The sequence below is a fragment of the Poecilia reticulata genome, chromosome 2, assembly GCF_904066995.2.
Source record: "Poecilia reticulata chromosome 2, P_reticulata-male-v2, whole genome shotgun sequence".
In the NCBI taxonomy this organism is placed as follows: Eukaryota; Metazoa; Chordata; class Actinopteri; order Cyprinodontiformes; family Poeciliidae; genus Poecilia; species Poecilia reticulata.
In genome coordinates this window covers 13,542,108-13,567,811 of record NC_088831.1, presented here as the reverse complement: position 1 = coordinate 13,567,811, position 25,704 = coordinate 13,542,108, and the positions used below count along the sequence as shown (strand labels likewise).

Sequence of the window (25,704 nt, the reverse complement as noted above, 5' to 3'; positions counted from 1 at the left end):
TGGACTGCAGCTCATTTCTGCTCCAGTTTCAAGAGATCCAGATCTGATCCAGTTCCGGTTCGGGTCGTTTTGTAATGAAATAAAACCCTGAGACGATCTGCAGTGATCAGATCACCTTTAATATGGTGGAGATTTACAGTCTGACTCAAACACTCAGATACAGATTTAAAGGTCAAATATTGAGACACAACGAAGCAGAGTAGACAAAAATACACGGGAGCAGAAGGTTACGCATGAGCTGTGCAGAAAATGTACAAAATAACAGAGGCGTGGGTCAAATAAAGGCAATACATTATTACGATACAGGATATATGAAAGATTACACATATGAATGTATGTACAAACAGATGGATACTGCATAATGGAGGCTTCCTTAGGTCCGAAGCATATAGGTCAAATATGAAAGACTTTTTATAGTGTAAGAGCGAGTAACAATATATATTTATATCTTTATACATAGAATACTTTGTGAAACAAAGGCACTGACTGAGGATGAAGCGCTTCATGCTGAGTTTGGATTTCTAACTGAATCTGAACAAACGTTCAGCTCCATGAGGAAACGCTCAGGGAGTTTCATTCATTTCCAGAAGCTCTGAATGCTGGACAACTACATTTCCCAGAGTTCCATGTCTGACTTGTGCAAAACATTTAAACCAACAGGAAACCTGGAGCAGAGTGGATAAACCTCGCGGTGAGACCTGAGCGCGCGTTTGAGGTTAAAAATGTTTAAAAAACTGTTTCATTTAAGCCTGGACGTTGACCTGAACGTTCCGGAAAATGTTAATCATGTTACATTCCCTTTGGTATCCTCAGGAGTAAAGCTTCTAAGATGGCTTTGGTTTCAAAAGTTTGGTTCAATTCAAGTCTGTTTCCTCTAAAATCTGGTGAAAGCGATTTGTTTTTTCTTATTCTGGAAGAAGCGCTACTAAAGTTGGCTCAGTTTAGGCTGAACTGTTAAAACCAGGTCAATTAAAAGGCATCTATGAAGGAGATTTTCCATTTATTTTCCTTATTTTATATATACATTAGCTGCCTTACACTGTCTTACTTCTGTGTTTTGCTGCTGGACGGGTTGAAGGATGTGGAGACACAGAGGAGCATGTAAGCTAAAATAAACTTTTATCTTTAAATCTAGTGCAAACAGAGCGCAGCGAGAGTGACCATTTAAAAATGAAGTGCTTAAGTTTTAATTTGTGCCCATTTAGTTTTATAAAGTGGCTCCAGGAATCTAATCCTAAATGTTTCTGTGCTTTGGCAAATCAAACACCTTAAAGTGAAACAAATCTCAAAGTTTGGCTTTAAACTAATAAAGTAAATTTGGTCAATTTTTAAATATTTTCCCTTTTTTTAAAAATCTTTTTTTCTTTTTAAAGCTCCATCAGTTTAAGGCACCGTCTGTATTTTACCCCCCTGACAAGAAAAGAGCAAAACATCAGAAGAAAAAAATAAAATAAACTAAAACGAAAGGAAGAGAAGAGAAACATCTGGCTCAGAGACAAAGTTTTAAAATATACAAACAAGCAGCAGTTTTCACCGAATGGACTCGACTTCCAGGCTCGTAGTAGGATGATGACGTCACTCAGTTGTGCGTTTATGTTCATGGTTTTTATATTATACCCTGTCTGCTTGCAAAGCAAATCTTCCCCGCTGTGGGGCAGTTGAAATGAACTCAATGGAGACGGATTAAAAGAGCAACCAACAACCAAACAGTGACTCGTCGACCCGGCTCGACGTTCGGGTCGGAGCGGAACATTTGTGCGCTGAACACGACAGCGGGAAAAACACGCGGCTGGTTCAGTGTTCTCGTTGTTTTCTTTTTTTTTAAACGGAGATAAAATGGGAAACAAATGGGTGGGGAGCTGTGGAGTGCAGTACCACATGTGGCCTCTAGGCGTCGATTTAGATTTGGAGTCACTCAGGTTTTTAACTGCTGCCCCCTTGTGGTGAACCAAACAGCTTGCATTCTGTCCCGTTTTACTTAAATTCACTTTCAAAATTTTAGCGCTGTGTGCAATGAATGTTTTTAATGCTTTATGAACGCTCCACACGACGTTTTGTTGCTTCTCACCGTTAAATGTGAAGGAAAAATTACTCAAAATATTTCTCTTCCTTTTTTATGGGTTAATTTGAAGACTCTTGATACCTATATGAGGAAGTATTACAAAAAATAGATGCTGATCATCCAAATAGTTTAATAAAAGAGGAAATATTTCTCCAGCTGTGATAAATCGTCCTGATTGTCTTCTTGAGCCAACAACACCAAACCTGAACCAAAGCTGAACTTGTCCTTCGCCTGTTCTTCAGTCTAACCCTCGTTAGTCGCTCCAGTCTTTACGGTTTTCCACGGATAAGTCTGACTTTCAGTCCGAGTTGGAGTCCAGGCGTCCCGGCGGTCCTATTTGTTCTCTGTCAGGAAGGTTTTCCCGTTGGGCAGCGAGGTGAAGGGGAATCCTCCGTTCCCAACGATGGGACGGTTGTCCATCTGAGGAGAAAAAAATATATCAACTCAGAGACCTGGAACGATCTGAAGTTTACAAAACTAAGCCGTCGGTTCAGGAAACCTGTGGTAAACTTTGTATTTTCCAAATTTGACAGAATTATTTGGGTAATAAAGCTGAAAGATTTAGTCCAGATTTAATGTAAAAATCTTAGCAGATGTTGACCACCAGGGGGAGCAAAATAAGTTTCTGTCTAGAAACTGGTTTTGTAAGTTTCATAGTAGATACATTTCCATTTATTGTTATGATAAATTCATATAAATGATTTTTAAAAAAACATCAAACTGTCCAATTTGTCTTATGTCTTTACTATTTACTATTATTCTACATGAATGAGCATCAATACATTTTAATTAATTTGAAAATATGATTAAATGCAGATACTGAATGCAATTTATTGATTAAAAAACACTACTTTATGTTACTGGTGTCATAAATAAGAATATTAGAAATAGGAATGTTTTTAAGAGCTGTTTTTAAGAACTGTTATTTTAATTCACAATCCTAACTGCTGAAGTTTTACATGTTTTAGTTTCTCTTCTCATTTTTAAAAAACTCAAACATTATTTTCAAAACTAAAAATCTTAAAAGGAAATTTCTTAGAGTTGAACTGATCATTAAATTAATAATTAATCATAAATCGTTGTGTCCTAATAACTGTAAAGTCTCTCCAAAGGCCTAATGGGAAAGCGCCACTATAAGCCCCGCCCCCGACTTTGATCAGATAAATTCATGGTGGAACCATTAAATAAATAAATAATAAATTAATTTTCAGCATCAGCTGTTAGAGGTTTGAATTTTAACCATTTAATGAAATTTCTGTATAAAATAATTTAATGAATGACTTCATGAATTACTTAATTTTGTCCCTTTTGAGCTTCCATACTTCAGATCAGTGCTGCTATATAAACAGCCAGTATTTTTTTTTATTCATCAATTCTCATATTTTCGTGCTTGCTGTCCTAGTCAAAGTATGAAGGAGAAGGAGTCAACCTGTGTGTTTTCACTGAAGTGTAGAAAGTGTTGCTGCATCGTCCGGCCGTTGGACTTAACCTGGTAGGTCAGCGCTGCCTCTTTATGCGATGGCAGCGCCGCCACCACAGCGCCGCCTGCAGGCATCGCCTTGTAATAGCAGGCGGCCTTGGCCTGCATGTGGAAGGACTCCTGGTCGGTTCTGGCCTGGCCGTGATGGACGCCGTTGGGAAGTGGCGCGGCGGCGGTGGTGGTGGTTCTGAACATGCAGTCCAGCTGGTCGGGCAACGGGCCGGGCTCGGGGGTTCTTAAGGCGTTCTGGATGGTGAGGTTGGGCTGGAACCCAGACAGCGGCTGCTGGACGCCGGCGCCACTTGAAATATTCGGGGTGTATGGTTCTACAAAGTTCTGGGCTGGGTTGGACTCGCCCCACTGGGAGCCTTTAAAGATAAACACCGGGTTGACGATTCCGCCCACGTTCTGGTCCGGGTCCATTAGGTCTGTAGAACTGCTTTTAAAAACTCTGTGCTGACGACACGAAGGGTTAAAGGTCATGTTTGTGGAGCTGCCCAGTTGAAGGGAAGACGGAACCGGAACCTGCAGGCCGTTGAGCTCAGCAGAAGCCATGGGAGGGAAGTCCAGGTGGCTGAGCTTGGCCGACCCAGAGAGAGGTGGCTGGATATGGTTCTGGATCTGGTTCTGGACGGGCCAGCTGAAGTCCTGCTGCCCGGCCAGCTCTGGGTTGTGGTTCTGGATCTTGTCCAGCAGGTCGGGGAAGGCCAGGCCGCCCTCGCTCTGCAGCTGCTCTGCCACGTAGTTCAGGATGTCGCTGCTCAGAATATCGTTCAGGTCGTCCTTGAACACCTGGTTGCTGGAGGTGAAGTTCATCAGCGAGTTCTCCCAGCTCTGCAGCTCCTCCGGCCCGACATCCACCGCCTCGATCAGGTCTGCTTCGCCGAACAGCGACTCCAGCGTCTCCACCATGTCCTGGATGGTGGGGTCCATGCGAAGCAGAGGCATGCCAGGCGCCGGCTCCGCCTCCAGCTCTCGGGGGATGCTCACGGTGGCGTGGGTGTCCTGGAACGCCACGTCACTCAGCGAGCTCATGCCGTTGGGGCTCTCGTGCTTGCAGTAGGCCGCACGGTCCTGGCTCAGCAGGCAGCCCAGCAGGGAGTTGGAGTTGCTTGGTTCTCCCTCCGTCTTCCGGAGCTTGGGCGCAGAGCAGAGGCCTGGGACGTCCAGGCTCAGCGGCAGGTCATACAGCTGCCCCTCGCCGGTGGCGAAGTTGAAGGGCAGCTGCAGCTGGCGCAGGCGCAGCTGCTCCTGCCCCTCCTCGTTCCTGCAGAGCGGCAAAAGCAGCTAGGTCAGGAGCAGAGCCAAGGAAAAGTCAGAGTCTCCGGTCCGGACCAGAAGGACTCACGTCAACGCTCGCTGCCGCGCCACGATGAACTCTGGCCGCCCGTCCTTATAGACCAACCGGGCGTTGGCCTGGACCCAGACCCAGCGCCGATCTTTGGCCAGCAGTCTGAAGAAGGTGAAGCCGGTTTCTCCAGTTCTAATCACTGCAGACAAGAAACACAATTTACATCACCAGCATTTATTTACAACGGATCAAATTCATCAGGATACATCAACTGACATGTACCAGTTATCAATAAAGTGGACAAACATTCAGCCTTATTTATTGACATGTATGAATATTTATGAAAATGATAAATAATCACCATTTTTAAATCCAAATAGTCAATATTTATAAAAAAATTTTATCAAATATTATCAAAATGTTTCCATATTCATAAAATTCGATCAAGATTTATCAATGTTTATTAAAACAACAAAAGTGTATGATAATGTATCAATATGAATAAATTTATCTGAATTATTCTGGAACATTTAGTAGTTTGTAGTTCCATTTACTTCGTAGATGCTTGTCGGCGCAGTACATCATGTCGGCGGCGTGGATGAAGCTGTAGCCTGAACCCTTCATGCTGATCTCCACCTCGTTGTAGCCCAGAACAATCTTCCCTCTGCAGACACAAACACACGTCAGCTTCCTGCAGCAGCGGCTCGTCGTCCTGACGGCTGGTCGGCGGTTTAACTCACCTGCCGTCGATGCCGATGGGCGTGAAGTCCAGCTTATGTTTGGTCTGGAAGATGAGTGTCTTAGTGCGGATCTCCAGGATGGACGGCTGCTGCAGCGGCGTGGCGATGGCGAACAGAGCCAGCTGAGGAGGAACCAGCGACCCGTTCTCCGATGCTCGGTTCTGCCCGTGGAGTAACTTCAGCCGGCCGCGGAAGTTTAGAGCCTGAGGAGGAAGAAACGCCAGCTCAGAGCGACGATCTGCATGGCGGCTTCAGGAAGAACAGGAGCAACATCTTACTAGGAAACCAGACGAGTTGTCCAGCAGGCAGCGGAAACGACAGCAGAAGTTTCTCTCCAGGAAGGACGAGTTCTCAGGAGGGATGTTCTGGAGGTCGTAGGCCACCACGTTGGAGCTAATGTCAGCGCTGTTCTGCCCACCTGGACGGGCGAGGGAGCAGACAACACAGTCAGAAAGCTTCAAACTAGATTTAGTTCTTTAAAAAAAAACTGACGTTTTTCTGCAAGAACAATAAAACCCATAAAACAACAAAAAGAAAGAAGAGAAGCCAAACAGCAAAGTGAGCAACAACAAGAAGGACTACAGCTAAAGAAGCAAAAATCATTTAAAACGAGAAATAAAAAGAAGCAAAACCAAAGTAAACAAAACTGAAGTAACCAAAATATAAAAAAAAAAGTCAAACAAAACCTGCTTCCATAAAAAAAGGAAAGAAAGAGATGCAGAAAAGAAAACAAACTGGTTCTGAAATGCATCTCCAACCCACAGAGAGAAAACTCTGAATCATAACCATGAATGAGAGTGAAATTTATGTAAAACAAGCAAATTACAAGCAAAGCAAACGTAGAAAAACAAACAAAACAAGGCTGGTTGGAAGAGCAGAGAGAAAACAGAAAAAAAAGAAAAACATTTAAACTAAACAAAACAGATCCGAAGCTGAAGAACAGACAATAGAACAACTGAAAACCAGCAAAGAAAACAACAAACCAAAAATAAAGATGAATAATCAGTGCAAAGTCATTAATTAAGTCCTGTGGATGTAAAAGGAAACACTGAACCGCAGAGTGAGGATGAATGGTGTGTGTGTGTGTGTGTGTGGCGTTCAGGTGCGTATTCCTGTGTCAGACTTACTGGGACTCTCGGAGCCGTCTACGTCGGGGTTGAAGGAGAAGTGAAGCTGGCGTCTGAAGAGCGCACGGTCGTCCGCGTGGATCAGCTCAAACACGCTCTGATGGACGACGTCGGACTGAACAACAACGACACAAATCAGTCAAATGTTTCTGTGAGTCAGGCGCCCCCTGGTGCCTGTGTGCTAAACATCTATAACACAGAGGTTAGTTCCTGCTTTCATCTCCTCCTCAGCAGATCTCAGATCAGCTCCAGAAGAGCTGAAACTAATCACTAAAGCAGCTGGCTCGCTCCAGCAGCTGCTGCAGACTTCCTGGATCAGCTGGAAACACACACCGTGTTGTGTGTGACCCACACGTTTTCCCCCCGGGAACAGTTTTTGTCCCCCACCCCCAGCCTCAGATTGCAGACATGTATAACCCCCGGTACAAACGGATGTGTTTACGAGTCAAGAGTTCAGAGCCGACAAAGAGGTTCAGTTCTCACGCACTCTCATGTGATTTAGTGCAAGTGTGTGTGTGTGTGTGTGTGTGTGTGTGTGTGTGTGTGTGTGTGTGTGTGTGTGTGTGTGTGTGTGTGTCAGTCAACGTGTCGTCCAGCTGAGGCTTCATCTGCCACACAACTAAAAGTTGAGAAAACACTTGTTTTTAGAGTCCTGATGGGAACAAAACAGCCTAAAAGTTGTATAAACTTTAATCTGAGCATTTATTTACCTGAGGGAAATAATAATTAATAATATGTGGACTTTGCTACGCTCCACTTGGACTTTAACTGAGCCAAACACTGAGCTTCTCCAGGTGGGTGAAATTAACGGTGAACATGTGAGAAAGCTTCTCCTGTGAGCTGATGAGCACGGTGGAGGATGTGTGGTGATCAGGGCCGACTGACCGATGTCTTCCTGATGACCTGAGATGTTGCTGTGAGGAACAGCATTCCTCCAGGGTCTGTGCTCGGCCTCCTACTATTTTCCAACAGTAATTTGGAGTTTCACAGAAAAAAATTGTGAATTTTTACTGAACATTTTGAGTTATGTATTATAAAAATAATCTGCAAATGGGCAAATTTGTTGTAAATAATTTGGGGTTATGCAAAAAAATCTGAAAATTAGTCAATTTTCCTAGAATAATTTGGAGTTAGGTTTAAAAAAAAGAGCAAATTTGTGAAATTTCCACAAAAAATTTGCAAAATGTGCAAATTCTTTCACAAATTATATTCCCTAAATAATTTGTAGTTAAATTTCACAGAAAATCAGCAAATTGGAAAATTGCAAATATTTTGGAGTTATCTGTTAACTGAGAAATGCTGAACATACTTTCTCCACAAATCGTTCCTGTGGGAGGAGACTGTTGGTTAAGTTAAAATAGCAGCAAAAATTAAATAAAAATCTGCAAATACATGAACCATGAAGCCAAATCAACACACAAAGACTTTATTGTCTAATTTAAGTTCTGTGCAGCTGAGGAGAGAGCTGAGGTCTGGAGCATCTGCCAGTCAAATCTGCTCCTTTTTGAGGTTTTATTGTAAGTTTTGTGAATATTATGAACAGTTTTGATTGATTTTTGTTCCTGTTATTTGAAAACACTGAAAAAGTTCATGATTTAGCAGAACCTGAGGGACACACCAGGGTGACACACACGTGGTTGGTGCATATTTGCGGTAGCTGCTGAGTTGTACCTGGTGGAAGCCCAGGAATTCCTGGATGGTGGGCGACGTGTAGAAGACGTAACCCTCAGCCGTCACCACCAACACGAAGCCGTTCAGTGCCTGCAGACACAGAGGAGGCATGGTTGCTTTCTGAACCAATCCCGTTTGAGCTGCAGCTCTGAAGCAAAGCCAAACCTGCAGCAGCAGGTCTCCCTCCGAGAAGCTGACTCCGTCGATGGAGGTGGTCACCGTGGAGAAAGCGGCGGAGAGCAACGGCGGCGCGGCGCTCTGGACTTTTCCTCCAAACAGCAGCTCCCGCTCGCTGCTCCAGCCGGAGCCGTTTGGGCCGGCTTTCATGACGGCTGCAGGAGAACAAAACAAACATCTTTAATGCTGAACTCACTTCAGGTGATGGAGCAGAGGGAAGAGCTTTTATCTGTCTGCATGTTTCTATCAGGGCGGAGCGGCTTGATGCTTCCTGCATCTCTTCCTTTTCCTCCTCTTATCACTCAGACAAAGCGACTCAATAACAGTGGAGAAAATAATGGCTTAAAATATCCCTCAGAGAGGAAACAGGTGGGCTGGGAGACGGAAAGCAGCTCATGTGGATGATGGAGGAGGGAAGCAGACGGAGAGCTGGAGTCTGAAACTGAAGAGAAGGAAAAGCTGCAGCTGCAGAGTGAGAGCTCTGAAATCCAACGCTGCTCCTCCAGGGGCCAAACGAGGAGAACAGGCGGAGCCACAAAATTACCCGTTGGACTCGCTGATCTGAACTCAGCAGGGAAGGGGACTTTTTGAGGGAAGAACGGCTGCGTGTGAAGTGGTGGACGGAGGCCTGCGAGGCTCACAGAGACACCCCATCGATCGGGAGGCAGATTGTCGCCGATGAAAACAATCCTGAAGGAATTAAATATGTAATTTGGAGGAAGCGGATGGAAACCCGGAGATTATAAGTCCTTTAAAAAGCAACAGAGATCAGCCAGAAAACCAGCACATCCTCACAGTGATTAGGTCTGACAAGCTCAAACTCTGGAGGAGGAAACGCTTCACACCGAGGCCTTTGTGACTCAAAGCACAAAAATGTGGCTTTTTAAAAATCCAGACACAGACGCTTTTAACAGACAGATCCAAAAGAAGAGACACTGACATATACGGCAAATAAACTCTTTGAGTTGATGATTTTGCCAAACTTAAACAATGGAAGCACATTTATTTACATTATTACATCTGGAGCCGTTCCTCTTCCTGTTCTTCAGCTTCCATAATGAATCCATCAAAATAGGATTCAACTGGGAATAAAACACCACACATAAGGACCGCTGGGATTAACCGGGGTTAGGTACCAAATCAATCTACCACGACTTCAAGCCTTACAGCTGCCTATTAACACCAAATGCAACTTAATATGCATTAATACGTACAGAAGCCCTGGGGGGTTCAGCCAATCAGCAAAAAAGAAAATGAAAGCCACTCTTGGATTGGCTGTTTTGCAAACCACCAGACAATAACAGCGTGTTGAGTCGCTTCCAAAACTGATTTTTCTTTTGAATATTTTAGACGTGCCCTAAAAAATATCTGTGAATAGACAAATTTGGAGTTGCATTACATGGAAAATAAACAAATAGACAAATTTTCCACAAATAATTTGAAGTTCAGTTTTCCAGAAAAAATGAGCAAATAGGCTAATTTAACTCCATAAGTCGGTCACTTATTTCTGTAACCTCATGGTTTAAAGCTTAAATAACTCAGAACGTTAAACTTTATACAACAGGTTGGTTTCCACTCTGAAATAAGCAGAAACATTTTAATTTAAACTTCTTATTTTGGCCTCAGTGAAGGGAAAACAGCAGCTCTGACTTTTTCTTTCAACAGTGGAGCATGAAGTAAAACAGAAACATCTACCTCTGAAGTTATATTAGAGGTTCTGCTTCTTCTGTTTGGGAACATTTAAAATCAGACTAGTCATTTATACAAAGCAACTCTGTTTGAGGTTTTAATTCAGGCCTGTTGCTTCCTGGTCCTCTGATAAAACACTGGAGCTGTGGCTTGTAGAAAATGGGGGGAATCCCCATGGCAACCGGTGAGTCAGCATTCTCTGAGTCTGTGGTTTTAACACGACTCAGCAGTTTGGTTTCTCTTATTGTATCCAACATCAAACAGGTTTCTGACTCTAAAAAGGGATAAAAAAAAGCAGAAAATGTGCTTCTTTCAAGTCAATAATAACTTAATATTGATTATAAAAATACTAGTTCGACTGGCAGATTATTTTATTGAAAACAGACAAAGTGAAATAATCTGCCAGTGGATAAATTATTTTTTAAAGTTAATATTAAGAAATTATTGCCTTAAAACGAGTTCATATATCTGTCTGAAAAGTTACTTAAATTAGTTTCGTCTTATTTCAAGTGTAATAAGATATTTGTATAGAAACTGGACAGAAACATTTGGCACGATTTGGTGTTTTTGCAGTAAACGCACACAGTCCTACATATCAGTGGGTATTAATGATAACTTTATAAACTTTAAACACTTAAATATTCTAAAATCCTAAAAATTAAAAAAAATTGAAATGGCTTGGGCCAAATCAAAGTTTTGCCTCCAAAGAGACAGAGAAAGCAGAAAGACAAAAGATGTGAGAAGTTTGTATTTTCTTCTTCTTCCAGGCGTCTAGCTCAGCTGAGTTTAGATGGAGAATCTATTGTATGAAGAGAGAAAACTGGAATCAGTTCCCAAACCTTTCCCTTGTAAAGAGATCCAGTAATCCCAGAAAATGTGGTAGTGTCCAGCTACAAAGGCAGGAACAACCAACCAGATGGGCTGCTCTAAAACCAACCACAGTACAAAGGAGGGAAGCGTCCCAGAATCCCCCTTTAAATCTTGTAACAGGAGTTTCCTGTTGCAGAAGCCAACTTTAACATTTTATACCAAGGAATCCACATTCATGTGCGCTTACACAACTCTCTGATTAAGAAAAGCAAAATATGAAGAGGGACACTTTCTAAAGCCTGACACAGCCAGAGCTGAATACCAAGGCAGCCGCAGGAACCGAGACAGAAACTCATTAGAGACAAGTGGGCCTGTTAGGACGACAGAAAAAGTGACGCTCCTTGTGATGATTTACGCTGCTGCATGTTTCATTTACTCTGCTTAATGGAGCTGCACATTCCCAGAGCTTAGCTCCGTCTTTTCACACATGATGAGCGTCGAGCGACCACCCTCCAAAACCAGCTCACACCCAGAGCTAGAGAGGTCTCCCAAACCTAATCATGACTGATTGGCAACACGCCGGCTTCCTCTGGAGTGACAACATACAAGATCACATAAAAACACACTTCTCTTTAATCTCGTGCTCCTCCTCTCTGACTCGGCTCAGAGGGAGTTTCCTTTCAAATGCTTTACTGCTCCCAGGACGCGCTCCGCACGCCATTAAACTCCATTTATGCCAAGACTCAAGAGCAACAACCGATTTGATGCCGTTTCCCCTCAACGGTCCTCAGGCCGTCTTCCCACTGCTGCGGCGCTGTTACATGACTGGATGTGTTCAGGCCTGAATTATGTGTTTATTTACTCAGAACTGATTTTATAGAGCTGAAAACTTACTTTATGGATGATTTTCACCAGCATGCCTACAAACGTCTAGAAACAGACGCTTCTTGGCTTCAATCACTGCTAATTAGGTCATACCAACCATTGAAATTTCTGATGAAAAACAATTATATATTTAATGATAAAATGAACGAAATGTAATGACAGAAACATGATTATCTGGCACTTTTAAAGGACTGAATTCATAGAAGACAGACAGAAAAAACTAGACTAATTTCAATATTAGAAAACTGCAACGAAATGTATAAAAAAAGAACAAGGGTTTTCTGAATTAGAATATTAACAGGTTGTTGCTCTAGTACTAAGTAATCACTATCACAATTACTAAGTAATCGCTCTTTTAGATTATTATCTGAACAGTACCTGGTTTGTTCATTTTTAAAATGGTTCGTTTCGACACCTTTCATGTTTCAACTGCAGAATAGAGAAAAAGAAAAATGACTATCAAGAAACCACCACCTTAAGAAAGTCACTCCACAATAAAAGCATTGGAAAATACTTGTAGTACTCACTTTTCTATAGCCCTGGTTTACCTGGGATACCTCAAGGCTGTGTACTCGGACCTCTGCTCTATTGTTTACTACTGGATTTCATTTCATTAATTTAACAGTGATACGCAAATCTAGGTCACTGCTGAGAGAACTTTAACACCGCTCACGTGTCCTCCACCCTTAAATAAAATAAACTCAGTATTTTGTTTTAAATAGAAATCGTTATCCAAACACACTTTTCAGAGTTTGGCTGATTAGTGGTGATGCACAGGAGACAAAACCGCATGAGTTATTCGCTGCAATGTCACAAAAATGAGCTCAGAGCAAAGGAACGCCTGATGACACACCAAAAACTTCCAGAAATCAAAGAGAGACGCATTTCAAACAGAAACCCAACACGACCGAGCACATTCAGTGAAAGAAGAAGTCTGAAAAATAATGAGAAGATGCAAACAAACGAGGAGCAGCTGGATGTGGTGCGCGAGAGCGACGACGTGTTGTTTTCTCCATGTCTTGGGTTTCGCTGTTGCCTCACAGTGGTTTTGGTCTGGGCATGCTCAGAGCGCTGCGCCTCAACACAGTCATAGCTGGAGGCCATTTGGTTTAGTGGTTCTGTGTTATTACAACAACACTGAGCTATTTTAGGCCCGACGAGAAGAATAGAGACTGATCCAGAGGAGAGAAAAAAGGTGCGAGTAATTATCAGAAACTCGGTCAAACAAAAAGGAGACCAGGTGAGGATAAAATACCAGGAATGAAAAGACTGATGGAGGAGAAGAGTGGAGGTAGAAGTAAAAAGTGAGGACAATGAAACAACATAGGATAGGTGCTTTTTGGAAAGTCCAGTTCTCCTTCTGATGGAGTAGAAGGAGAACTGACTTCACGCTCCAGAGCCGCCATTTAACCAGAACCAGCTGACCTCCAGCGCCGTCATCAAACATGAGAAACCAAATCCTCCTCCTCCTCCTCTACGGCTCTGTGATGAAGAGGAGGCCCCGCAGCGCTGCGTACGGCTCCTCTCCAGACTCATTTGGCTGATCAAAAAGACCCGTCTGGTCCTAAACTCTGACAAAAACAAGAACTGATCCTCCAGTTTTGTTGGCTCCACACGGTTATGACAGAACTAAAGAGAATTCAGGAACATTGGAGAAAACTGCAGACCAGAGGTCTGCAACCTTTTAAGACTAAACAGCCATTTTGCTCTCAGGACGGCTCAATAAAAACTCACTTACAGCCGCTAATGTCACAAAGACAACTCCTCAGACAAAAGCTTGCTTTAGGAAATGTCTCCAGCATTTCATTTCTATTTTTAGGATTTAAAATGAAGATGAAAATTAAAGAGGATGTTTTTTTCCCCAAACAAGCATTCCACTAATACCAGAGAAAAAAGACCTAAATGCATATTTTTGGTACTTTTAGTGTTATTCTTTGTGGAAATCCAATGCAAATATTGCAGAAAACTTTGAAAAGTTAAAATAACTGGTTCTTTTTCATTTTAACCAGAGTTATTAAGAGCAATTTAGCAAGGTCCAAAGAGCCGCAGGCTGCAGACTCCTGGTCTAGAAGGAAAACCTAAACAAGAGTTTATGCTTTTTGAATGTTTTCAGCAAACAAAACTTTCTGTTTTTCAGAAACTAGGACACATTTCTGGACAAAGCGTCTTCATCTTTTCTTTCAGTTTCAGAGAAACCTCTTCAGGTTCTCAGACTTTCCAGCTTTAGCTCTTCATCTCGCTTCTTGCACTTGTTGACCCTGACTACAGGCCTCCTCGCCTCTCCCTCTTCTCCATCCCTCCGTCTTCCAGCTCGGGATCTCCTGCACTTTGTGGTTTCTCTTTGACTTTGAAACCGGAGCGCTGAAAAGAGCCATTGTTCTGCCTCTCTTTGGGCTGCAGGATGACGGAGGCTGTGGGGGCTGGGGGTATGACAGGAGATCAGGATCACCGGCGCTCGCTCCATGCCTTTCGCTCTCACATGAGCGGGGCGCGCAGGTCTGGACATGAACGCCGGCAGGTTTCAGATTGTGAGTTGGTCTCTGGTTGTAAATCTGCTGTGTGACTTCCTGTTTTGCTCTCGTCCCTTTGATCAGTGACAGCTACTGTGATCTGCACCACCAGAAGCCATTAAATGGTCAGATACTTCTTACATTTCTCCACATGCATGGATTTCCCGTTTAGCTGCTGATCCGAGGTAAAGCTCCACACCCACCTGTGACGATAAATACCCCACATAAACATGGTACTTATTACTAGAAAGAACCCAGAAGAACAGGCACCAACAGAGATCAGCTGCTGATGCTGCAGGTTTTTCATTTTCCCTCTCAGGAAGAGAAAAAACAATTACAAACAGCAGAACTTAAAGTTTTAACCTGACTCTTCTGCCTGAAAATCTTAACCACTCGCTGAATTATATGGCTACAAACCTGGAGGCCCGACACTAAATGACAGGGTAGCGTTTGTTCTGCGTTGGTCCCGACTTCAGGCGACTAAATATATGCTCTGGAGAACAACAACAGGGTCAGAGGCAGAGGGAGAAATCCTGTACTGCAGCTGAAAGCAGCCGTCTGCAGCTCAGTATTTTTGGGCATTGGACTGGACTCAGATCTGATAGGAGATTTTGAATCAGGACAGACAGGTTCTCTGCTGACCTGAGGGGCTCCACAGGGCTCAGTTCTGGGCCCAATTTTAATTAGCTAGATTTATTCAGTCTATTTCTGATCAACTCTATGCAGATGACATCCAGTTGTATGATGACAGGTTCTCTTTTGTTTGCTACATGAAACTCTACAGTTTCATGTAGAGTTTCATGAAACTCTACAGTTTCATGTAGCAAACTAAAGACACTTGTGACAACATTTAATTTCCTTTTAGGATAAATAATACTACTAATAATTTGTGAATACGTTCTTCTGTATAATATTGATTATTAATATCTTACCAAACACACTCAGTGGAGGGTTAATCTACAAACAGGTGGCAGGTGGATCTCGGACGCTGTTTACTGGAATAATCCGGCTCGCTTTGTTTTCTGACAACACAGTCCCACCCACACCTGACCCCTGACACCAGACCTGCAGCAGTAAGTTTGAATGTATACACTCGTCAATGTGACTGTCGGGTCAGCCGTACAGATCGTACCCGTCTGTCAGCGGGCAGCTCCAGGTCTGGACTCCTTCACAGAGTGGATTTCATCACTCAGTGTCTCTCCAACAAGGAATTAAAATTCCTGGCTGCTGTCAAAAGATTAGCTTCACGCTGCAGGTGTGTCCCGCCCTCAGGGGCCAGGCTCCAGTTTGGCAGCTCAGCTTTTGAATGAAATCAGAAGCTTTGCTGATGCTAACCTTTATTCTATCTCTGTCATTGAGTTTAAAATCTTAGAGGAACAACTTTTAATAGTCTTGACTAGAAATATCCTGTTGTCTTTCAAGTCAAACAAACAACTGAAGAATTTGAGAAAATATGATTTATGATTTTGTTTTATTATCTCTGACTGGTGTGAAGCATCGGATCTCAGAAACCAAGATGGAAGAGTCAAAGGAAAGAAAGAAGGAAGGAAGCAAGAAACAAAGGAAGGGAGGGTAAATAAAAGTAAGTGAAGAAGGAAAGATGGAGGGACTGAAAGAAAGAAGAGTAAGGAGGGAGAAGAGGGATGAAGAAAGATTGCAAGGAATGAAGAAACTAAAGAAGGAAGGGAGACAGGAACAAAAATGCAATGACGAGAAAAAGTTATAATAAAATAATAAAAGCAACAATGTAAAGAAGAAAGAGGGGAAAAAAGAAAGAGAAAAAGAAAGAGCTATGTCTGATGTTCAGGAAGGCTCTTTGTTCACTTCAACACAACTGTAGGAAATTCGGATAATTTACCGTAGTTACTGCTCACTTTCAACATCTACACACACACACACACACACACACACACACACACACACACACACACACACACACACACACACACACACACACACACACACACACACACACACACACACACACACACACACACACACACACACACACACACACACACACACACACACACACAGCTTCGCGTGCGAACTTTCAACCCCGACATCCTGAGCTGAAAATGGAGAGGAAGGAGACCGTCGGAGGAGAGGATGACGAGAGAGAGAGGGAGAGAGAGAGAGAGAAAACATTCAGCATCATTATTTTGGGAGCACACACACACACGCACAGCTAGAGCAAATGTGAGCAGCTGCCAAAAAGTCTGATGTCTGGCTCTCCACTGGTTTGCATGATTACATGTTCTCCAGTTTGGAGCTGCTGAATATTATAATGCTGATTGGAGGAGGAGAGAAAGGAGGAATAAAGGATGGGAGGATGAGGAGGCTTTGGAGAGGAGGAGGGGTGCAATCTGGACTAATCTGTAATGGAGTTGGAAACATAATGTAGCTCCGGCGCTCTTATCGCTGTCGTGCCATGGACTCATTGAGGACAGGAAACACAGCCCCTCAGACACACACACGCGCACACGCACGCACTCTGAAGAGAGTTTTATAACTAATGAGCAGGAGCTGGAGGTAGCTGTGAGGGCTGCCGTATGTCCAGCTTCAAGGTCTGCTGTGGGTCTCACTTTCAGCCGGTCTGACTGATCTGAAAACTCTGCAGTCAGTCTGACACTTGAGTGGTTTGGGCAGTTTTCAGTAAAACTACATTTAAATACTTTTTACTGGCAGATGTATGAAGTGTGTGTAATTTGTGCAGAAAGTTAGTCTACTTTAAAGACTAGACTCGGTTCGATTGGGACCAAAATTAAATTTGTTACATTTTCAGCTGCTGTGGTTCTCTTTCTCTCTGCTCTGAGTCAAACCAACCAAACCCTTTCAGCAACCTGTTCCCCTCCTCACCTGTGGGGGCGCTGCACCGAGAACCACTGGAGTAAACGACACAAAAGAAGACAATGAATGCAACTTCCTTTTTCGTGAAATGTAAACACAAATAAAGTTGCATCGGTTATTTACGAGACATTTCTGCTGCTAGTTCATGATTCTTTCATTTGTTTTGCTTGTATTTACCCAGAATGCCATGCAAGGTAGTCCACTTCCTGTATTTGAAGCAGTCTCTGGTCCACTTGGCATTCACATCTACATTCAAACCGCACCAGAGTTCACTTCAACTGAACAGAGAGCGAGGTTTTCAGCTTTCCAAACTGCATTTTATTTATCATACACTCTACAAACACACATTTTCCATGAATACAACAACAAAGCTGCCAGTAATCCAAGAGATGAGTGAACCCAATCACAGCCTATCCTCTTTACTGGAATAACTAGGAAGACTAGTGAGCTGAAATACTAAACACAGTAAGTGAAGAAGAAGAATGTTTATTTGCAACACAACCAGTTAATGACTTCCTGTCAGGAAAACAAAAACCAAACACCTAGTCAGCACATTCCTGAGTCCATTTGCTGCTCAGCCAGTTAAAACCAGTCAACCTTCTGGGAAGTTAACCAAAAGTTAAACTATTCACTAGATCAGAATTAAGCAAGTCAGTAAAACAATAGTAGCAGCCAGTAATCTACAGATCTATAAATCCACCAGATCACATTCAAATCAATGTGTTGAACATGTTCCTGTGTGTTAAACGACTACAGCAGACATGAAAGCCAACCCCAGTGCGAAACGCAGGAGGAGCTGATCTGTTTCTAGTTTCCATGGAGACTCTATCAGTTTGATCGGCTGTGTCTGATCATGTTGGAGCTGCAGACTCTCTGCTCGTCTGCGTCAGTGTCCCTCTCTAACACGCTTACAGCAGAGCAGGCCTCTGATAAACTGCTTTTCATTAATGTGGACTGATCATTATCAGTGATCACTGTCCAACTCGCTCACAGCGGTTTCCATGGAAACATCAGGCCTTGGGATGGTTAGCTAACAGCAACTCAAGCTACACATAGAGACAACTATCACTTCAGAGATCTATCTAATAAAAAACCATGTTGTTCAGTACTAGTAGAGGAGTAATGTCGGTTCTAGTGATGCTAGCAGATGCGGCTCCTGAACGGAGTGGACTGGGTTCTGTTGAATAACGAGGAATCGGTCCCTCTCAGTCTACCAGGATAAACATGCAGCGGCATGACTCTGTGTGATCAACTGTTTCTGAAATGTTAGTTTCATGCCAAATGTAACAAAACTCAGTCCATAGACAGTTTCCCAGAAGTCTCGGGGATCATCAAAATGTTTTTGGGTAAATGTGGGACGGACCTGTGTGTTCTTCTGGGTCAGAAATGGTTCTGCTCTTGGAACTCTTCTAGGGAGGCCATTTTTGCCCAGTCTCTTTTTAGCTGTTGAATCATCACCTCGGACCTTAACCGAGGCCTCCGGAGCTTAGAATATGCTTGATCCATCCATTGGTGTTGATGCTAATGTAATCTCTGCACTATGACTCCTACAGCTCCAATTAATTAAAATTAAATTGTCTAATACAAAATGGAAATTTGTCCTGTCCTCTTTTACATCTTGACAAAAACCAAACTATTTATAGATTTATATTTATAAAGAATATAAATTTTACATATCAAAGCTTTAATGTAAGCCACATTTTATAGAAATTAGATAATAAATGATGGCACTATGAACATTTTTGTGACGGTATGATTGTGATTACATGACTGGATGAAGAGTAATGGCGCCTCCACTTTGTTTCTTATCTGTTCTCTTGCAGCCTACTTCATGCTGTCAGACAGGCCCTACAGTGTTGACTGCTTGATTCTACAAGTCTAGTAAAAATCAGGCTTTTTACCCCGCAGAAGTGATTTTAAAGCCGCAAGCAAATACAGAATACACCTAGAGGTGTGGCTTTTTTCCTCCAGTAAAGTGGTTTGAGATGAGGTTTGCTGTGATTTGAGGCTTTATTTAACCAAACCGATGTGAGTGAGATTAAAGTGACAGTAGCGGAGGAGAGACGCTGCCTCCAGGTGTTGGCTCACAGCAGAAATCAGCCCTGGATGGATTCCTGACGCCCTGACTCTTGGCTCTCAGATACTGCTTTGCATGTGGGATAAGTTCAGGTGGAAGTGACATTTCCCAGTACCGCCGGGCCATTCTGCTCTGTTCTGCTCAGCGCTGCGGTGTCGCTCTCAAATCTATTGAATCAGAGGAAATCCCAGTCGACCTCAGAAGCTTCCTCCCTCAGCTCGGTGGGCGTAGAAACTGACATCCCCAACGGTGTGATTGAGACGTGGCCGCAGGTTGCACACTCATCGTTTGAACACCGCTTCACAAATATGAAGAAAATGTGATTAATTTAGCTCCCACCAGTGTGAAGATGGTTTGAGTCGAACTGTTCATCATCGTCGGTTCACCACCAGCAGCAGCCTGCAGCTTTAAAATCCTGAAACGAGCCTGTTGCTTCTCACCAGCTGTGGGCGCCACGAGGCGGAAGTGGTGGTGCCGAAGCTGCCACTGTGGTGAAACACAATCTCCATGAAGGCAGCCGATGGTTCATCATTTCCACTAACGCTGCCTGCTTCCTACCAGAGAGGGACGGCGGACGTTCGCTGACAGTTCACAGCTTAAAGGAAGTTAAACCTCCTGAACGGGGAAATGTGAGAGTTCTATGCAAATGGCCGCCTGCCATTAAAATACCCAGATGATTCATCAGGAACTCAGTGACTGATAAACACGACAACAAACGTCTGCAGCAGGTCTGCTGCTTCTGTAACACTCATATGATTTATCATCATCCTGCAGCAAGAACAAGGGCTAAAGGTTGGGTTATTATTACATTAATAAATAAATATAGAATTATTAAAAATAATATAAAAATATAAATAGAAAATTTTCATTTATATTTTAAAGATGCATGTTATTAAAATTATATAAAATATTATTAATATTAAAATATATTTAAGAACAAGTATTAAAACATTAAAATGAAAGAAATTATATTAAAAATAATATTGAAATATTCCAATATTCAAACATATTTTATAAATATGCTTATTAAATAAAGTTAAATTGTTAAAATACATAAAATTAAAAATATAGTAAAATATTTTAATATATATATTTAAAAACTTTATTGTCAAAACATTGAAATATATGCAGTTATTAAATATATAAATATGTTTCTCATGTAATGTGAAAATTACATGAACAAAATATTAAAACATGTTTTTGTATTTAAAATTATATATATTTTTAAATATTAGAATATGTATTTTTTATATTACTGAAATATCATTAATAATTAAAGTGATAATGTGCATATGTACATTTCAGATGTTCAGAAATTAGATGCAAAAACAGCAGAAAAATCATTATACGTTTTCTGCTCCTTAACTAAATTTAGCCTGATTTAAATGATACTATATCAAGTTTGGTTTATTATTTTACTAATTGATCTTTTCTTCTTTATTTGTATAATATTTGTTTACAGAGATACGCAAAGCAGCTCCAGGTTTGGTCAAATCATAAGGATCCAATATTTCAGTTTCTCGATATAACAGGTTGGAGAACCACAGGGTTCACTGCTTGGACTAATTCTGTTTTCTGGTGAAATTAGCAGACAAATTCAGAGCAGAGCAGGAGATGAAGCAGCTCCCCTCATGTTGCTACAGAAACAGGAAGGGTGGGGACAATCTGCACACGTGCATGACTGCAGTCTTACTACAACGACGACAAACACTAAGAGCCAGCCGAGGGTTAAACAGTGAGATGTCTTACCTGCAGGAGGAGGAAGAGGATCATCAGCCATGAAAGAGAAAGAAAACAAAAAGCATCATTAGAGACGAGCGCGGCTCACATTTCACACAGCAGAAATCAGGTTGTTCAGGTCGTCAGGGAGTGAGTTTACATGAACTCCAGTAACCTGATAGAGTCAGGAAGCCTCGTTCTGCCTCAACGCCGTCCTGGCCTCATTTCTGCTTTCTCCTCGCTGGTTAGGACGACTTCAACCCTTTGGCCTGGATTCAGGTTAAATCTGATATAAATAAAATACATGCAGACGCTCTCTGACCTGCACAAGCGTTTAAACACAAAACCCACTGACCACGGATGGTCGGCAGGCGGAGTCCAACTACTGGCTTCAAAACTAGAAAAGAACCGAAATATTCACGCTTTACAGAAATATGATGGATTTTCTAATTAAAAAAACCTTTTAACTTGTTAGCTAATGGTAGACACAACCAGACCCAAAACAATCACATTTATTTCATTGTACCTAATCTTTGCATTTTAATGTGATCAGTACAGAAGGAAGCCATTTTCTTCTCCTAAATAGACTTGTTTTGCTTTAAAATGAAAAGTTAGTCGACATAAACTGGTCTAAAAGAGCAACTGGAGCGCCAAGCTGTTGCCACAGTAGCGAGCGTGACCATTAGCCTACTGATGGAAAATGCTGGTTTTCCATCAGCAGATTGGAGCGGTGACGGCAGACGGCCGCAGTGGAAAGTATGTTTTTATCAGATTTAAGGACCACAGAACATAACATGATTTAAAATATTAAGAAAGAAATGTTTCCCAGAAGCAAAGTCTGGATATTGCAAGAAAAAATAGCATTTTGAGATTGTTTTTCACACTTTATTTGGTTCTTAAAAGCATCATTCCTGTGTTTGGATTAACAGACGTGATTAAATTAGAGCTAAATCCAGCTTTAAAACCAAAACCAGCCTTAAAAGGATCCCGTTTTATTCCATCCCTCTAAACGGGACTCCTGATCAGGAATGTCCCACCTTCCGCTCCAACAAGTGTTATTTGCAGATCCCAATTTGTTGGCCCTAAAAATAAACGCTGTGAGACTAAAAATATTTTGGAGGACTGCGGCACACATGGCTGCTGATTGCTGCAGCTGCCGCTCCATGCAGCCTCAATAGGAAACACATTAGTGTGTGAGCAGCCGCAGGGGGATGGGGAACCACTGCAGCTACGTTTACATCCACAGCTCTGGAGCCTGCACGGTGGACGGTAGACATTAAAAGGTTAAAACGCAGTGGTTACCCAAGCACAGGCTTTGTTTTGGTGTTTGGAGCCGGCGGCGAGGACGGCCGGTTTGCCGACATGTCTGAACCAGATGGAAGGAGGCGCCGGCTACTCTTTCATCTGCAGGAGCGCGGTATGTAAACAAGGAGGCGCTGGGGCCGCAGAACGCAGAGACGCAAGTTTCTGGTTCAGTCGGTCAAAACTTCTGCTCCTCCACAGACTCACTGCCACACAAATGTCAAAACAAAACCTGTACGACACAGAGGCTGAAACGTATAGAGACTCAAAAAGGGTGTTTTCTGAAAGAACACCACTCCCTGAGCAGTAATTTAAAAAAAAACTGGTAAAAAAATATTTATATTTTGCCTTTAAGATAAAAAAACAATATTTTATCTGTAAATATGTTCTACCCAGAACTCAAGTGTCAGTTTTGACTTCTGCAGATTTCAGCTCCACCTTTTGCTATCCAGTCATTAGTCAATTAATCCTGCAAATAATCAGCAGATCAGATCTACATGGTATTAATATTTATTACAATAAATATCAAAACCTCAAGCCTCAGAAAGGCTCGATCTATGTTTTTATTTTAGATTTGTTTTAGCTGCAGATGTATCCTTTGCTACTAATGATCAATTGTTCACTAAAAGAATGTAAAAAAAGTGTATTTTTAAATTTAAAATAAAGAATTTATTCGCTTATTTGAAGTTTTGTAAGTGTCCCTAACACTGTATAAAATAATCTTATGTGGTTAAATGAAAAATCTGAATAATTGCTAACAAACAATTGGTAGTTACAGTTCTTACTGACATCCTGTTGAAAGCCTCTAAAACTCAACATGCTTCTCAGAGGTTTTCCTATTCAGGCCTTTTCGCTGAACAAACACACTCCTGAGTAAAACTGAGTCCAAACCAGCAGAAGGATCTCTTGCTCAGGCTCACAGGGTTAGCCTGACGTTAATGTAGCAGCCTTTGAACCTCAGACTGAGCGATGCTTCAGCAGGAAGCTCCAAAGGCTGTTAATCACCCTGAAGACTCTGGTGTGAATCAGCGACTGGAGATAAGCTGAGTGTGTGAAAGCGCTGTGTGTTTTCTGGCAGCTTCTCGTGTCTTTAGCGATCCACACACACTAGCCCAGCTGCCTATATAAACTCTCATTCATGAAGAGAGAGGCGCGGCAGTCGCGCTGCCAGTAATTTTCCACCATAAAAATCCGACCAAACTGGATTCCCTGTCATTACAACAGCAGAGCTGCTTTCCCAGAACCTCAGCAGCTGCTGGGAGATCCCAGTCAGTCTGTCCCATTTGCCGCTGTGTATGCTGGGAGTGGGACTCTGCAGCAGGTGCATGGTTGACCTGCGCAGGTCGGCTTTCAATCAAGAAAAGAGGCGACAGGAGAAAACATGCACTGAAACTCAGAAGCTTGCGCTTCAGTCTACGCTTCTATTTTTCATAAGCATGAAAACCGTGACTGAAGTTTTTCCCTCATTTCAGCCAGTTTAGCTGCGAAAAAGACCTACTGTAATCTAATCTGTCGTCCATTACTGGAAAATGTCTCAGAGTTACCTTTGGCCGGACTCAGTTACATAAAACACATCCGTCTCCAGATTATCTAATGAAAAGAAAGGCTCTCTTTGACACATCTGGGTGGATGGAAGGGGAAGTGGAGTCAGGAAGCAGCTTGGTCTTCTGCATCCTGACTGGACATTTCTGAGCAACAGCTTTTCATCTCAAAACCTTTTCACAGATAGTGAAAGATTCAAGTCAATATTTAGAAATGTTAACATTTAAATAAACTTGAGATTTTACCAAGGAGGTGAAAGCAAACCTCAGATTAGCAGGATGAGATGCAGCTTTTAATTCTGGATCAAAGTAAAACCTTAGAAACATCTGATCACAAATTAGTCTCTGAATACGATCGGGTTCATTTCTGCTGAGATGTTTAGTGACCATGATTTAAATATAATTCGGCTGGAAATTTCTCTTATTAATGGTCAGTATCTGTTTGACAGAACCTAGTAAAGATGTAAAAATTTTACTCGTCAGAAAAATAACAATATGTTAAATATGACTATTATCAACCCAAAATGCTTGATGGCGAGACAAAAACAAAGATTAAACAGTTTGGAGGAGCCAGTGTGAGAAGTCACTACTATAAAGCATGGTAGTGGCAGCAGCATGCTGTGGACATTCACCTCAAATCAGCAGCTGGACAGTTGAAATGTGAAAACCGTGGAGAGTTTAGGACAAAGATCCCAAACACACATCATAACTGGTTCTGAAATTACTAAAGCTTCTAGAATGGCCTAGTTAAAGTTAAAGCTTGGTCTGAGCCACCCTGCAGCCTGCCTGAAAGCCAGCAGAGAGCATCCACATTTTCTATTAAAAAAAAAAACAACTAAATTGTTTCCTATTTTGCTGTTTATGCTGGAACATAAATAAAAACATTTCTGAAGGTGTAAATGTGACGAAGGGAAGAACATCAAGTCCTGGGATGTCTGAAGTGTTTGTGATGTTTATGATTCTAATAAAAAATAAATTAAAATGTGGATTTTATTGAATTGGAGTGCTTTAAACACAACAAAGTGAACACGTTTAGTGTCAGTCAGAGGGAGAACTGCAGCGATGAAAGATCAAGTTTTAATCTGTGGATCTGAATTTAGGACCAGTTCTTGTTGAGGGTTAACTTGCACAACGCCGGCAGCTGATAAGAGGAGAAAAACACAGAGGAGAGGACGAAGGACAGCCAGCTGCAGATAAAGTCTTTGGTTCGGTTCTGGTTCAGTCCAAGCCCGGGTTTGGCTCCAGCTGACAGTACCAGCTTCGCCCCAGGCGCTTCCTCCCACCCTCACTTCCTGAGATGAATCGACATGTTTTACAGGTTTCCCTGTGATGAGGCGAGCCGCCGCCGGCGCTCCGGATCCGTCCCAGTCCACACGCACCGCGTTGCGGGGAAATCTGTGTCTGCTGCCGTTCTCCACCAGCGCAGGGCTTCCGCTTAACCAAGCTCTGGGTGAAAGCTGCTCTGCGGTTTTGACTTTCAGTGACAACCGAAAAACTGTCGGTTTCAAACAAACACCTCCAAACTGAATCTAACAACAAATCTGATCCTGAGCGTCAGAGTGGAGCGTCCAGAGGATTCAGAACGTTTCTCCACAAAGTTGGTGAGAACAGTGCAGCAAAATGAAAATGCAAATCATTTATTTGCATCGGTGGAGACAAAAAGTCAGATAAGGCCGGCTGCAGCCTTGCCACTGTGTCTCATAGTAATTAGCTACTTAAAGCTCAGCTGTCAGTTATTGGACACAGAGACAGAGAGGAGACAGAGCTGTTTCT

At 42.4% G+C, this 25,704-nt stretch overlaps 1 protein-coding gene across 3 annotated transcripts in view; it reads right to left on the bottom strand.

Annotated features, from left to right (window-relative positions):
• Positions 1 to 98: 98 nt before the first annotated feature.
• Positions 99 to 25,704, bottom strand: part of LOC103457584 (aryl hydrocarbon receptor-like) — a 42,455-nt gene continuing 16,849 nt past the window's right edge. Inside the window, exons 1-10 of one of the 3 annotated variants that reach the window (XM_081597917.1) lie at positions 21,119 to 21,228; positions 8,537 to 8,703; positions 8,372 to 8,461; positions 6,701 to 6,815; positions 5,852 to 5,991; positions 5,574 to 5,776; positions 5,388 to 5,497; positions 4,891 to 5,032; positions 3,492 to 4,809; positions 99 to 2,482 (exon numbers count right to left, since the gene is read on the bottom strand). In XM_081597917.1, coding sequence (XP_081454043.1) covers positions 2,396 to 2,482; positions 3,492 to 4,809; positions 4,891 to 5,032; positions 5,388 to 5,497; positions 5,574 to 5,776; positions 5,852 to 5,991; positions 6,701 to 6,815; positions 8,372 to 8,461; positions 8,537 to 8,703; positions 21,119 to 21,149 — 2,403 coding nt within the window. In that variant the 5' untranslated portion in view covers positions 21,150 to 21,228 and the 3' untranslated portion in view covers positions 99 to 2,395. Of the gene's footprint in view, positions 2,483 to 3,491; positions 4,810 to 4,890; positions 5,033 to 5,387; positions 5,498 to 5,573; positions 5,777 to 5,851; positions 5,992 to 6,700; positions 6,816 to 8,371; positions 8,462 to 8,536; positions 8,704 to 21,118; positions 21,229 to 25,704 lie in introns of those variants that run through there. The other 2 variants (XM_081597909.1, XM_081597903.1) reach the window with 2 other exon arrangements.